Source organism: Sphaerodactylus townsendi, linkage group LG10 (genome assembly GCF_021028975.2).
Source record: "Sphaerodactylus townsendi isolate TG3544 linkage group LG10, MPM_Stown_v2.3, whole genome shotgun sequence".
Lineage (NCBI taxonomy): Eukaryota > Metazoa > Chordata > Lepidosauria > Squamata > Sphaerodactylidae > Sphaerodactylus > Sphaerodactylus townsendi.
Window position 1 is genome coordinate 78,011,221 of NC_059434.1, and position 15,283 is coordinate 78,026,503.

Genomic DNA, 15,283 nt, shown 5'->3' on the forward strand with positions numbered 1-15,283 from the left:
GTCTCCTTACAGGAGGGAAAGGTGGGATATAAATCCAAACTCTTCTCCTCCTCCTCCTTCTTCTTGGGTAGCTTAGCTGCCCAAGAGCAGCTGGTGGAAGAGTTGGTTCTGCACAAGCAGATGAACATTTTAAAAGACCCTTAATGCAGGCAAAAGTACTAGTTGAAATTATCATCATGAAATTATCGCTGCATGACGGCTACGTGAATGGAGTGCGTGGCATTGTGAAGTGGGCAAACACATCCTCCACTTATAAGCCTTTCTGGGCTTTTATGGAGATTGGGCTGATGTCAAAGACTTTCCCAGGAATGTTCCCATTAACTCCAGCCTTCTGAAAACAAATCAAGATTCTTCTGAGCTAACAGGAGAGGACATCATAGGGACACAACTAAGCTTGCTAGAGGTAGTCCCAATTTATACATTCTTTGAATGTTGGGTGTATGCTTCCCTGGTTTACTGTAATCCAGTTACTACTGTCCTAACTCCCAATCACTTTAGCAGCCTTAGGCAATGAGGCTTGTAATCAGAGGCATACTGGGGCCAAATGGCGCCTGGAGACAAAAACCCTTCCGGGCGCCCTTCCCCCCGCCCCTCATGCGGAGCCCCACTTATTTGCGAGTTGGTCTCCAGCCCCTCTTCGCTGCCCACAAGCCGGGCGCGAGGGAAACTCAAGCCCGGCTTGTAGGCAGGGAAGAGGGGCTGCCCATGCAGCGCCCCCCACGTGACCAAAAGGCTTGTGCTCGGGGACATGGGGTACCCCATGTCCCTAGGGTCATGCGCCACTGCTTGAAATTATGGGAGAAGGCAATATGTGTTGCATGCCCCGCCCAGCCTTGAGGAACACTGTGGTTCTAGATCCCCTGTATGTATTACATCTTGCTAAAAAATCCCACACCGCTATGTCCAGTGTTCAGCAGAATTGTTAGAAAGATAGAAGGAATAAAGAAATGGAAGAAAACAAATATGAAGTCTGTTTCTAAAATATTTCCTGTTCCTGTGTTCTTGTTTTCGTTTTTTATTTTTTTTAAATCAAGGTGCATTTTGAAGAAGGTTCACGTGGCAAATACCTGGAACTCTTGGGATACAAGAGAGAGGATTTGGGAAAGAAGGTAAATGTGTACAGGACCATTTGGCATTTCAAGAGACTTCTCAGAGTGTCCAGGAATTTCCATCAAGAGATTGTTTGCAGCTGGTCAGACGTTGGGGCATGCAGGCAGGCTTCTCTGTGGCCAAAGTGCAAATACAAATAAATTTTAATTGCGAACATTATGTACTTTGATAATTAAGCACAGAGGTCTCCTTTGGAGATTGTGGTTAGGTTATTTGTTCCCTTTTCATAAACTTTCTTCAGAGCCAGTGTGGTATAGTGGTTAGAATTTAAATGGGCCAGCCGTGTGGTCAGGATCAGAGACTGTTGGGGCAGATCTTGATCCACTGAATCAGCATGTTATAAGGAGGAAGAAATACCAATTCTGTGTTAAAGACTCTTGCGATGAGAGCCAGCGTGGTGTCGTGGTTAAGAGCAGGTGGAGTCTAATCTGGAGAACCGGGTTTGATTCCCCACTCCTCCACCTGAGTGGCAGAGGCTTATCTGGTGAACCAGATGTGTTTCCGCACTCCTGCATTCTTGCTGGGTGACCTTGGGCTAGTCACAGTTCTTTGGAACTCTCTCAGCCCCACCTACCTCACAAGGTGTGTGTTGTGGGGAGAGGAAGGGAAAGGAGCTTGTAAGCCACCTTAAGTCTCCTTACAGGAGGGAAAGGTGGGATATAAATCCAAACTCTGAACTCTCTCAGCCCCACCCACCTCACCTTGTTCAGAGCTCTCTCAGCCCCACCCACCTCACCTCACCTTGTTGTGGAGTGTGGGGAAGGGAAAGGAGATTGTTAGCCCCTTTGAGTCTCCTTGCAGGAGAGAAAGGAGGGATATAAATCCAAACTCCTCCTCCTCCTCAGAGTTGGTACCACTCTCAGTATACTTCCAGTGGTGTCATTATAGCTCACTGGACAGCGTTTAGGCAGTTCTCTCATCAGGCGAGCTATCATTGTGGCAGAGCGCAAAGGACCTGCTTCTTCCCACCAGAATCCCTGCTCATATTTTAAGCTTTACTGACTCACCTTGCCTTTTTTCTGTCCTTGGAGTTCTTCGGCATCTGAGCATCCTGAGAATTTTCTGGTGCCAGGGCTTGTTAGTGTCGTGTGCTATGAGCATCATCTGTGACCCTGGAAAAGATGGATTTGCTACCGACGACAGTAGAGGATAGACCAGAAACAGTTTCGTAATCTTTCCTGTTAAGCATTCTAAGAAATTCATAATAGAATCAGGGCAGCATTTGTCAGTTGATTGGTTTGCGGAGGTGTTTGAGCTTAAACATGCATCACATAAGAACATAAGAACAAGCCAGCTGGATCAGACCAGAGTCCATCTAGTCCAGCTCTCTGCTACTCGCAGTGGCCCACCAGGTGCCTTTAGGAGCTCACATGCAGGATGTGAAAGCAATGGCCTGCTGCTGCTGCTGCTGCTCCCGATCACCTGGTCTGTTAAGGCATTTGCAATCTCAGATCAAAGAGGATCAAGATTGGTAGCCTTAAATCGACTTCTCCATAAATCTATCCAAGCCCCTTTTAAAGCTATCCAGGTTAGTGGCCATCACCACCTCCTGTGGCAGCATATTCCAAACACCAATCACACGTTGCGTGAAGAAGTGTTTCCTTTTATTAGTCCTAATTCTTCCCCCCAGCATTTTCAATGTATCACAACCCTGTTGTGTGATCCTAACTGCTGGTACGCTGACTGCGATTATCCCCTGATTGGGAGCACATGTTCATCATTCCCCTCCATAAAATAAGTAGGCTTCAGACGTAGATGCATGTCTGACTTTCCATAGAAGATCAACATACAAAAGAGTACATCATTCATTAAGCAGCAAATGTGTCACTTCGGTATATTTCAAGCAGCGTGTTAAAAAGGGGCTAAGCTGTATGTCCAGTGTCCTTTGGCAAACGGAAACGGTTAAGTTTTGTTTTGTTCTCCAAGATTAACTATGCATAATTTCCCCCTCTCCAGATTGCAGCAGCTCTCAGTAAGGAAACCCTTCATCCTAGAGAGCAGGAGGAGGTAAGCCAGCAAATGTGTTGTGACGTGAGTTCGTGGGGAATTAGCTTCTTTCCACCATCAGGGATGTGTTTCCATTGTAGCCCCATCCCTGTACAAAAACCTATGAACTACCTTCGGGACATGCCTTACCCCATATGTCCCTTTTCGGCCTCTGCGTTCGGCAGAGGCCAACTTGCTGGTTGTTCCTTTAGCCCTCGATGATCTGGTTGGCTCTCTACCTCGGGCCATTAGGCCTTTACAGCCCTGACCCCTGCCTTGTGGAACACTTTACCACCAGCTATCCGGGCCCTGCGGGATCTTGGAGAGTTCCGCAGGGCCTGTAAGACCGGATTGTTCCACCGGGCGTTTGGAGGGGCCGACCGCTGATGTGCACCCTTCTCCTCCCCCTTTTACGCTCTGGGACCTTAATTTCTCTGGGGCCCTCCGTTCTCCAGGTCTGGTTTTTTCCAGGGTGGGTTTATTAAGTTTTATGAAATTTCTGCTGGATGCCGCTGTAATTTTGTTTAATCCGCTGTTTTAAATGGGGGTTTAATGTGATCGTTATTATCGTGTTGTTCACCGCCCAGGGCCCTTCGGGGGAGGGGCGGTATATAAAATTAATTATAAATAAATAAATAAATCTACAGTGATGCTACTGTTTACATTCCAGAAATTCTACATCATTCAATGGTTTAGTGGTTAAGAGCAGGTGGATTCAATCTGGAGAACCTGGGATTGATTCCCCACTCCTCCACCTGAGTGGCAGAGACTTAGCTCATGAACTAGATGTGTTTCCACACTCCTACATTCCTGCTGGGGGACCTTGGGCTAGTCACAATTCTCTCTGAACTCTCTCACCCCCACCTACCTCACAAGGTGTGTGTTGCGGGGAGAGGAAGGGAAAGGAGCTTGTATGCCACCTTGAGTCTCCTTGTAGGAGAGAAAGGTAGGTATCTTTTTTGTAGTCCGGTAAGGATTTTTTCCCTAGTGCATAAGTTTGACATGAACCACAGCAGCCAAACCTACACCATGGGGAGAAAAAAAAACTATCTACTATAGATAATTGAATTGTCTTGCTGTTTAGAAGCCAGGTTTTCTTCAAAAGGACTTGCCCTTTTCTGTCATCTTCAGATGGGCAGGAAGAATAGATGGAGCAGCCCCATTGTAACAGGATGGCTAAGTGAGCTATGAGCTGCGAAGTCACTGGTTCAACTCTCCCATTGGCTGCAATTTAATTAAATTTAGGCCAGCCAATGCTTTCTCAGCCTCAGGAGTTCCAAGCGTATTTTGGACACTTGCAGAAGACTCTTAGATAAATTGTTTTTGTTGTTATTCCTCTGCAGTGACTAAACCTGGTATTTATTGTGCTGAGTGGGAATCTAAGCACATGGGCCCAGTTTTGCTTCTACATTCCCGGTGTTTCCTCTTTTCACCATCCCCTCGATTTCCTTTGCTCCCTTTCCTTGGGACCCGCCCCCCATCTTCCTCATCCTTTTTCTCCCTCCCTCATTGGTCCAGCTCTTCCTTTTTCTCCTTTAGCCCACAAATCCTCTCTTTTACTCTCTGCCAAGAATAATGAATTTCAAGTCCAGCTTGTGCCAAGAACGGCAAGCTTTTCTTACACAGTATGGCCAGGGGGCATTCATTTCAAGCTGCCGGTTGCTCAGTGCCGTGAGATTTCTACAAAACATCCCAAGCTACTTTGCCGCTGACCTCCCCAAAAGTGCTACTGTTTTTGCTTGCTGTTTTATGGGTTTTTAAGTGAGTCGGGAAATATCTCTTCCTCTGGTTTCCTCCTCTTCTGGCTTGCCTCCCATTCCGTTGTGTAGGTTTGCAGATATCTTTCACTGATCTTGTGTTTTGACAACTGTTAGTATAAAAGAAGGAAGATCTGCTTTTGTCCTTGCTGGAATTGCAACGTTACTTACCAGAGAACTTGGGGTGGGATGTTTGCACTGGCATCTTTCACTTTGCTAAACACCTTTGAAGCATCCTGTTCTCTTCTCGGTGAAAGACTCTTGCGGAACCCGACCAGCCTGCAGAGAGTGATGGTGAAGAGACTGTGGCTGTTAAGGATCATCTCTTGGGAGAGGTACTCATTCTCTTCTCTTCTGACTATGCTAGGTGAACACATGCTTATTAACTGATTCTTGACTACTCTATTGCTTTCTAACATACCTGAATGAATGCGTGTACACCAGTAAACTCTTAGCTGTGTATAGGATTGAGTAAGACGAAGTGTGTGTTTTTGTGCACGTGCTCACACGTGTGAAAATGTCTGTGCTGGAGAACACCTGTGAACATTATGCATTAAAAATCAGTTAGTAAATGTGCCAGCTAATCTAATTTTATGTACCCCTTCTGGGTGTGCGTCTGTTTACGACACCTGACTTTGTCTTTAGTGTAGTACACAGTGTAGTTTCCCTGTTTTTTTAAGTTTTCTGACACTGAGATGATAATGCTTAGAAACCTTAACAGAAGGCCTGTGTTGAATAAATAATATTTCTTTCTCTTCCCAGTCAAAAGGAAAATGCTGGGGGGAAAACTATAAAACCCCAAGTGGTTCAGTTTTCAAAAAGAGGAGAGTGTGGATGGCTTTATATATAGGCCACATCCAGCTATCTGGGCTTCTTCTGTATCTGGGCTGTGTTTCCAATACTGACAAGCGCCCTTACATTCAGGACTAGTTCAGTCTGCAGATTTTGCGCACACTCGATTTCCCAACAAGAGTAAGTCTAGCCTGCGGCCTGTCCTGAATGCATTTGGGGGAAGCAAGACCTTTTGACAGTTTCGTCCTTGACTTCGGAGTTTTCTGCTTACATATTCACACAGTTTTCTGCTTCAAGAGGCTTCATTCTGATATCAGCTGAATTTTCTGATGTGCTTTCTCTTTCTCTAATTTGGGCAGTTTTCCAGATCTCTGAACATCAGGTTTCGATATGTCAGCATGTTTGGTTGAATGACATGAATATGCCCAGTTTTGTCACCATGCTTGAGGATTTTTAAATTGTGTGGGTTTTTGGCGGGGGTGGGGTGGGTAGGGGTGGGGAGACAGCAGAGGATGCAGTATTGACCTAATTCTTCGAAATCCTTGCCTTGCCATCCGGTGAAAAAAAGCTCTTAAGCTAGCAACTTCTTCAGAAAACATCCCAGCAAAAAAGCATCATATTTTCCCAGTGAAGTCTGTATTATTTTGATTTGCGTTTATTTCAAATAAGTTCTTGAAATCTCACTAAATGTTATTCCTTCTTCCCATTAGAGTGCAAAAGAAGAAACCGATGCCTCGTGGTCGACAAAGGAGACCTTTAACATTTCTGTCACTGGAGGTACACGGGAACCACATTTGGGACAATCCATCCCACTTCTAAAAGACATAACTAAACATGCACTCTTTGTGTGTGTGGAGCGCGTAGTAGCTGAAAGTAATTTTAAAATTCTTCTGACCACAGATATCGATGGCCTGATAACTCAAGCGCTGCTGACTGGCAACTTTGAGAGTGCCGTCGACCTCTGCCTCCATGATAACCGGATGGCTGACGCCATTATCCTAGCTATAGCTGGTGGCCAGGAACTTCTGTCGAGAACGCAGAAGAAGTACTTTGCGAAGACACGAGGCAAGATAACTAGGGTATGTGTGCTTTTAAACAGGAGCTACGGAAATAATTTGTGAGAGTGTCAATCTCATCGTTCTTATCTGTTGGAGAGCCTGAGTGCCTGGGAAATGCTCAAGTACGGTGGTACGCCGCCAGAAAAGGGTCTCTCACATTCCCCCGACTGACCTCTCCTTCCAATGTGTGGATTCGGAGAAACTGCTGAGGTTGCAAGACCTCCTGGCTCCAATGTGTACGTGCAAATACCAAATTCTCTACTCTAACCCCCGTGCTCTTTGCTCTCTCCATTATATTGCATTCCCCCCACCTGCATGCCCTGTTTGATTTTCCACCTGTAACTGTCAATAAAAGGGCTTGGAGAGGGATGGGACAGCAGAGTTGTTCCCGCTTCTCTCACTGGCCGAAACGACATGCTGTTTCCATTGCTGTAAGACAACACTTATCAAAAGTTCTGGCAGTCAACAGAAGAATCTCAGAGTATAATAGATGGAGTATCGGTATGCGCAAAGATATATTAACTTAGGATACTTCTGTGAGTGGAAGGGATATATGGTGGATTCAAGTAAGAGAAGGTCACTGCATGCCTAACAGGGCTGGTCTCTTATTGGCTGATAAGCAGTCAAGAACACTCTGCAAGAGCACAGGTTCTCATCCACGCCCCTTGAAAATGTGAGACTTTCTTCCCTAAATTGTTCCTGTCCATATAACTTCAAGATGGAGTGTATGTGTATATAAATCATCACTGATGAGGAACATGTGATCCTGGAGCTTGCTTGTGACTAAGGCTAAGAAATTGGTCTCATGTTATGTTCAGATAATGGGTTTCATTTCATTTATTAAATGTATAGGCTGCCTTTGCCCTTGTGGCCTTAGGGTGGCTTCTAGCATACAAACACAATATAGTAAAAACAGCAGATCACAAACTACCTTAAAAACGTGATGGCTGAAACTCACAAAACAGCAAGTAGATTTGCATGCTCACAAAAGGAGGAGGAAGAAATTGGTGGGGGGAGAGAGGGAAGCCATTTGATGGTAAACCATTGTTATCTGAGCCATAGGCCTGCTGGAACAGGTCCATCTCACAAGCCCTGCAAAGGTTTGTAAGTCTAGTTGACATACAAGAACATGCTTCAGTTATACCTGGTGTTAGACCATCCGGTTCTGTAACATAGCAACGTTTCCTCCTTGTCTTTCTGTACTGGGCTAGAGCTGAATAAGTTATGTTGTTAACAAATTTCTGAATAGGGGAGGACTTCCAGTTTCCCTTATGTATCTCTTCACTGCCTTCCTTTCCTCCCCTTCCCTTTCCATATGTTAACGAGACAGCACTTTAAGGTTTTAGATCGGGTACCAAAAATATGCAATCTCAACAAGAGAAGTCTTTGCCAATCCCCATGTTGACCTTCAGTGTGTTTGTGTTTTGCAAGTGTGTGTCTCACACAGACCGTATTGCTCCAGGTATCCTTGCGTTGATTTCTATCCAGTCAGGGAGAGCTGAGATTTCTGATGGAGAGGTGTCTGGGTTGTGCTATTGTGTGGTTTTAGCGGGGCTTGTTCCTTTCTGAGGGCCCTGTGTCTGTCACAGGAATTTGGGATATTTGCCCTTGGTTCTCCGATACAGGGCTCACTGTTTAGGGCAGTGATGGCGAACCTATGGCATGGGTGCCAGAGGTGGCACTCTGAGCCCTCTCTGTGGGCACATGCAAACAGAGTTGCCCCCCCCCCCCCATTTAGGCCAGCCTGGGCCGCTGGGCTCGATTATTAGCATTAAACCTAAGACCTAGTTTTGGGGAAGCAATGTAGGCAACCCTGTTAAGCGCTGTTAAATCCCACAAATTTTCATGCAAAGAACTAAAGCGCGATCCTTTACCTGGGAGTAAGCTCAGTTGCTGGCAATGGGGCTTGCTTCTGAGTAAACCCTCCTAGGGTCGTGATTCACCCGTTGGAAGAGTTGCACGGTTGCTCCAAAGCAAAGCCACCGACTACCACCAAGCTTACTCCCGAGTAACACATGCCTCGGAGCCAACCATTTTTCTAACTGAAACCTCAGTATTCAGGTTAAATTGCCGTGTTGGCACTTTGCGATAAATAAGTGGGCTTTGGATTGCAATTTGGGCACTCGGTCTTGAAAAGGTTCGCTATCACTGGTTTAGGGGGCATCTTGCGTTCTTAACCGCTAGGTTTTTTCTCGCATCTCCATAGCAACAGAACCTGGGAATGATACCTAGGGCTGACTAAATTTCAAAACCTTTGGCTCAGGGTTATTGGGGAATTGCTGAAGCTTTTTAATGAGCATTTTCTGAAGGCCCCTCTGCCACCGCTATTCCTCTGCCAGACTGAAAGACAGGGTATGAACTTGGCTAATAAACAGAACTGGAGAAGCACAGAAAGCTCCCTGACAGATGCATGGCCTGGGGGTCAGTCTGGGGAAATATTGCCTCTTCCAAGACAGATGTTCATCTAGATCAGTGGTTCCCAAACTTATTTGGCCTACCGCCCCCTTTCCAGAAAAAATATTACTTAGCGCCCCCTGGAAATTAATTTTTTTTAAATTTTAATAGCAATTAAACAGAAAGATATAAAAGCGCATATCATTGTTACAAAATAAATAAATAATACTCACCAATTATAGTCGCACTATTTGTTAGTTGACTTTAACTTGTCACAATATCACAACAATCTAACTTAGAGTTATATTACGCGTAATAATTACGGGAAATCTCCTGATTCATAGCGTGGTCCAAAATCTGCTGGTAGTACTGCCAGTAGCCAATACTACCGCTGCCGTTCCAGGCTTTGGCCTTGCGATCGACCAGTCGCACGAGTGGCAGTTGCCCGCAGCAATGCTCGTAGTGCTCACGTGTTTTGGAACGGCAATTCAGTGTCACCACATGAACAGCAGCAGTGCGCGATTGCACATACCTCAATGCAAGTGAGGGAGTATGCGGGAACTGAGCCAACGTCCAGTACGTTGTTCAAAGAAAAATTAAGCGTTATGAGCGGAATACATAAATCAGTTTTTCTAAATCTTCTCTTCTTTCTTTTATGCTTTCACCGCCCCCTTACAGTTATTCATCGCCCCCCAAATGCACCTGTGGCCATCACTGCCCCCCTAGATCGCTGCAGCACCCACCAGGGGGCGGTGGCACCCACTTTGGGAATCACTGATCTAGATTGTCTATATCCAGATGGAGGTGGAGTTGTCCTCTCTTCCTGGGCAGCCTCCCCTCTCACATAGCCCAGTTGTTTTCTCAACATCCAATCAATCTCAGTATTTGACACAGCTGTTCACGCTTCCTCAAGACTGAAGGCTTTGTTTGTCCTTGTGAAGGCCAAGGATGCTATAAGTCAGAAGTGAATCATCCCTGCTGGAGGTGTTGATCAGTAATTCAAGCCAGCCCAGCTTTATGCAGTCAAGTTCCTTGGGTGTCTTAAAAGTTCAGGGGAATGCAGTTATGTCTGGGGCCTTTCTGCCAATAAAATGCTGTCTCAGTAAAAGACGTTCTGATGACAGGGAGGTGCGTTTTCTTCTTTCTTTCCCCAGCTCATCACTGCTGTTGTGACCAAGAACTGGAGGGAAATTGTACAGTCTTGTGACCTGCACAATTGGAAAGAAGCTCTTGCTGCAGTGTTGACTTACGCTAGGCCGGATGAATTTGCAGCTCTCTGTGGTAAGGAAGAAGAGGCCCGGACGGAATGTCTGTTACTCAAGCAGTTTTATCTCCCTCTCCCCCAATAACTGTGGTTTTGGTAAAAGACGATGCACTTCAAAGGCCAAAGAGTACATGCTTTTCTCTTCAAGAATGTTTCTGAGCTTACAGCATTTCGTTGGTTCATAATAGGAAAGTGTACAGCTAAAATGCAAGCCATCAAGAGCTGCCAGAGCATACAGTGAATTGGTTCACATCTGTATTAGCCTCTAGGGAATCGTCTTTGAAACCCTGTTCCCCTTCACTCAATGAGCCCCTATAGGTTTTAGAACCGGTGACTCGTGGGACCCACAGTAAGGGGCAAAGTGAAGGATAATGAAACAGTTACACTCCACTGCCATTTCCTCTCAGTTCAGGTAACCCTCAGGTTTGGAAGGTAATGCCATGAATGCATGAACTCCCTTCTCACCTTTTGTACGCTGTTTCTGGTTTTTTGCTCTAACCATTGTTTGCAAGATGCCCAAATTGGGCAAACCATGGTTTGAAAACTAGTTTCAGCGGTTTGGAGATGACCCCTCCCTCCCCCCCTGTAGTTTGGTCAGTTCAGATGTGAAAGCAAATTTTGGTTGACAGAAAGCAGAATTGATGTTGCTTACTGGTTCTCCTATTATGGACCAATGACGGTCTGTATGCTTTAAAACATCCTTCTTAAAAGGAGAAGGGAGTATTTACCTTGTAGACATTGAAACACAAATGAAGATGAGAAAGGGAAAGCAGAGAGAGCAAGTGACCCTGTTGTACATTCTTGATCCTCCAAACCTTTCTTTGGAGGGCTGGCACATTGTTTCTCAAGCAGCGATTGTTGTGTCTTCAATGATTTTGAACATTCATTACATTGATTCATATAGGTACATCTTTCCTTGTCCCTTCTTAATTCTTAGATTTGTTGGGTTCGAGACTTGAAAGCGAAGGGGACAGCCTCCTGAAGACCCAGGCTTGCCTGTGCTATATTTGTGCTGGGAACGTAGAAAAACTCGTCGCCTGCTGGACTAAAGCTCAGGATGGAAACAACCCCCTCTCTCTTCAGGTTAATATCTTGGTTAACCGAGACAGATTATATAGGGCCTCTTTCCGGAATGTTCCCTGTGAACTCTGAGGTATTCACATTTTATTTGAAAATTCTATACGTTTGGAAAACCCTTTCCCAGTTTGTCATCTTCCCTTTTAAATGCAAGCTGTTATTGTACTAGCTAAAGGATAGCCAGCGCGGTATATTGGTTAAGAGCAGATGGACTCTGATTTGGAGAACTGGGTTTAATTCCCCACTGCTCCACATTTGTGGCAGACTCTTATCTGGTGAACTAGATTTGTTCCTGCTGAGCTAGTCACAGTTCATTCAGAACTCTCTCAGACCCACCTGTTTCACAGGGTGTCTGTCATGGGGAGAGAAAGGGAAAGTAGTTTGTAAGCTGACTTGAGTCTCCTTACAGGAAATAAAGGCAGGGGTATAAATCCAAACTCTTCTTTTAAAACAGAGAACAGTTTGGCATGTTTGGCAGCCCATTCCTAAGCTAACAAAATGTTCAGGTCGCAGCTGCAAAGAGAAAACTCTGGACATGTGGTTTTTACCACTGACATTCCCTTAAGCATCTAAAGAGACACAAGGAAGCCACAGCTTTCCCAGACCATGGCAACACAGCCTGGAAAACCCACAGCAACCGGATTTGTAATTGGTTAACTGACCGAACTCAAAGGGTGCTCACCAATAGCTCCTCTTCATCTTTACTTCTTCCTGTGGCCTTCTTTCCCTTCCATCTTAAAACCCTCTAGGACCTTATTGAAAAAGTGGTAATCTTGCGCAAGGCGGTACAGTTGACGCAGGCGGTGGATGCGGATGCTGTTGGGGCCCTTCTAGCTGAGAAGATGAGCCAGTACGCCAACCTCTTGGCATCCCAGGGCAGCATTTCAGCTGCTTTGGCTTTCCTCCCAGCTAACACCAACCAGGTAAGGGGGAATTGAACTTATTTTTAGCATACCTTTGTTCACCTTATGCTAGAGAAGCAGAGCTGAACTTAATGAGAAAATTTTATCTTGCAATGTAAGTACTGAACAAAATTGATGGTCAAAGGTCAGGCTTCTAGTTTGCTGCATGCAACCATTCTATTACGTACAAACGGTTTACAAACTGACTTGGATAAATGATTAGGCACTGTGGTATGTACTGCTGTCCACTGAGTAAGTAGGATCCTATTTTGTAATTTTTGCACCACTTAATGTGTCGTGCTAATGCTTGCTTTTAGATTTCTGTTTGGTCCAAGACTTCTACAGTCCTAGCGCATAGTTTACTGAATGCCCCATCATTGTACTGTGTAATTCATCTGGATGCCCTGTACACTGGTAGTGTAGTGGGGTTGGAGGTTTTTTTGGGTGGACATAAAAGGGATCCTCTTTCACGTCAGCTGATCTTTATTAGGCATACCCACAAAAAATAAAACAAAGTACACAGCAGAGCAAAAATCCACGTGATTCTGAAATAAAACCAGGACAAATCACATAAGACCAGGAACAAAGAGGTGATCAAGCTTCCATTATGACCTTATCTTGATCACCTCTAACAGCTGTGCTGAGTCTGGGCGCTGGGGACAGGGCCGCGCTCGGACACTATTTTTCCCCCAAGTGTCGGGGCAAGTAGGGAAAGTCTAGGTGATGCATATTTCAGACAAGAATACATAATGTTCTCAAAGGTCTCAGCCCTATCCTGACAAAGTTCTGTCTTGGAGCGGAACCTGTTGACCAAAAGGGATTCTAGAGGAAAGACCATGCATGATGCTTTGTGCCAAAAAATGTCAGTGTGTTTAGGGAAGGATGTAAAGTAAAGTGGGGGACAGAATAGCCGAGTGACTGTTCATCCTCTCAGAAAAGCCGGATGACTGGTCGTGCCCCAACACATACGTTTCAGGCTCATTAACACGGTTTGGATCTGACACAGCAAATTTCTGGTTTTCCGGTTTGCAGCCAAACATCGTGTTGTTACGGGACAGAATTTGTAGAGCTCAAGAACTTCCCGTGGGCCCGGAGGCTCCGAAGACACCCTATGAGAGACAGCCTCTGGACAAGGGAAGAGCTGGGGCTGCAGCTGGACCGATGCAAATGCCACAGGTCTCAGGCCAGCAGTATTACCAGCAGGCAAGTTATATTTCCAGCAGCCACACTCACGCGGATAGTTGCTCTGCTCGTAACTGTTATTGAATTGTTGATTTTTGGTCTTGCATCCCACAATGCTAGCAGTGGGTCAGGCAGGGCACAGATGGATGTGTAGGGTTGCCAACCTCTAGGTGGCATCTGGAGAACTCCAGGATGACCAAGATCAGTTCCCCTAGATTAGGGGTGGCCAATCTATGGTGCTCCAGATGTTTGTGGACTGCAATTCCCATCAACCCCTGCCAGCATGGCCAATTGGCCATGTCGACAGGGGTTGGTGGGAATTGTAGTCCATGAACATCTGGAGCACCGTAGGTTGGCTACCCCTGCCCTAGATAAAATGCTTTGGAGGGTAGACTTTATGCTACTATATCCTGCTGAGGTCCCTCCCCTCTCCAAACCCCACCCTCTCATGGCTCCACCCCCAAAATGTCCAGGTATTTCCCAGCTCAGGCCCCTTCCACACATGCAGAATAATGCACTTTCAATCTACTTTCAATGCATTTTGAAGCTGGATTTTCCTATGCAGAATAGTAAAATCCACTTTCAAACAATTGACTGTATATTCATGCCGTCAACTCATTTATGGTGACCCTATGAATTATACATCTCCAAACGGGGCGGAGCGCTCAGAGGGACATGTGGGGTCAGATGTGGCCTGGGCGCCCCCCCCTCCCCCGCCCATGAAGTATCCTATCATGAACAGCCTTGCCGAGGTCTTGCCGATTACAGACCGTGGCTTCCGTTGTTGAGTAAGTCCACCTCAAATTGGTATTTCTGGACAGGTGAACATACGGGCTATTCTCTATTCCACAGAAAGATGATAGAGTCAGTTGAGGTGCAGTGGTTGAGCAAATTATATTCTTCCACATTAGAATATAGTCAGCGTGAGCGTATTGGTTAAGAGCAGGTGGACTCTAATCTGGAGGACCAGGCTTGATCTCCACTGCTCCACATGAGCAGAGGAGTCTTATCTGGTGAAACAAATTTGTTTCCCCACTCCTACACATTCCTGCTGGGTGACCTTGGGCTAGTCACAGTTCTCTCAGAACTCTCTCAGCCCCACCTGCCTCACAAGGGGTCTGTTGTGGGGAGGGGAAGGGAAAGGAGTTTGTAAAACCCCTTGAGTCTCCTTACCCTTTGACCTGGAAGTAGTATTGGAGAGCAAATGTTCCTTCAGGTCTCGGAAGTCTCCTTTAAGAGAACTTAAAGACAGCGGAGGCAGCCAAACAATTGTTGGCTGGGGAGGGCATTGTGTATAAGACGTGTGCTGGACTTGTAAGCAACCCAGCTCAGAGAGTTAATATTTAATGGGATAATAGATTAAAAGCAAGATCATGTCAGCTGATTGTATCTGGTACTGGTGGTTCTGTGCTGGGTTGAGGCTTGAGGCTTGCAAACTGCAGTTGGGCACCGTGAGCAACAGGTCATAATGGGGAATTCCAGCGGAAATAAAATATGTCCAGATTTTCCAACATGTCTTTTTGTGGCTCAGAGGACCTGCTGTGTTAACTGTGGTCTAAAAACTCTTTTTCAAAGAGAAATTTCAGCTATTTGTTTCAGCTCAGATGCCTATATTCTGGCAATATTTCAGTCTGGGTTCCAGAGCTACTCAAGCCACCGTGCTGAGTTTTTTACAGGAATTGATGTTGCCGGCCCTGCCCCAAAATTCTTCATTGAAGTATCTGGGGGGGTGGCAACACACATTACAAATTCCTTGCGTTT

General features: G+C 45.7%; 1 protein-coding gene across 10 annotated transcripts in view; it reads left to right on the forward strand.

The window, feature by feature from the left end:
- SEC31A (SEC31 homolog A, COPII coat complex component) overlaps window positions 1-15,283 on the forward strand; it is a 62,207-nt gene that overhangs the window by 23,096 nt on the left and 23,828 nt on the right. For all 10 annotated transcript variants that reach the window (XM_048509027.1, XM_048509028.1, XM_048509029.1 and 7 more), the window contains exons 12-20: window positions 1,035-1,109; window positions 3,067-3,117; window positions 5,111-5,188; window positions 6,356-6,422; window positions 6,546-6,724; window positions 10,252-10,378; window positions 11,299-11,444; window positions 12,188-12,361; window positions 13,373-13,543. In XM_048509027.1, the coding sequence (XP_048364984.1) occupies window positions 1,035-1,109; window positions 3,067-3,117; window positions 5,111-5,188; window positions 6,356-6,422; window positions 6,546-6,724; window positions 10,252-10,378; window positions 11,299-11,444; window positions 12,188-12,361; window positions 13,373-13,543 (1,068 nt within the window). The remainder of the gene's footprint in view (window positions 1-1,034; window positions 1,110-3,066; window positions 3,118-5,110; window positions 5,189-6,355; window positions 6,423-6,545; window positions 6,725-10,251; window positions 10,379-11,298; window positions 11,445-12,187; window positions 12,362-13,372; window positions 13,544-15,283) is intronic.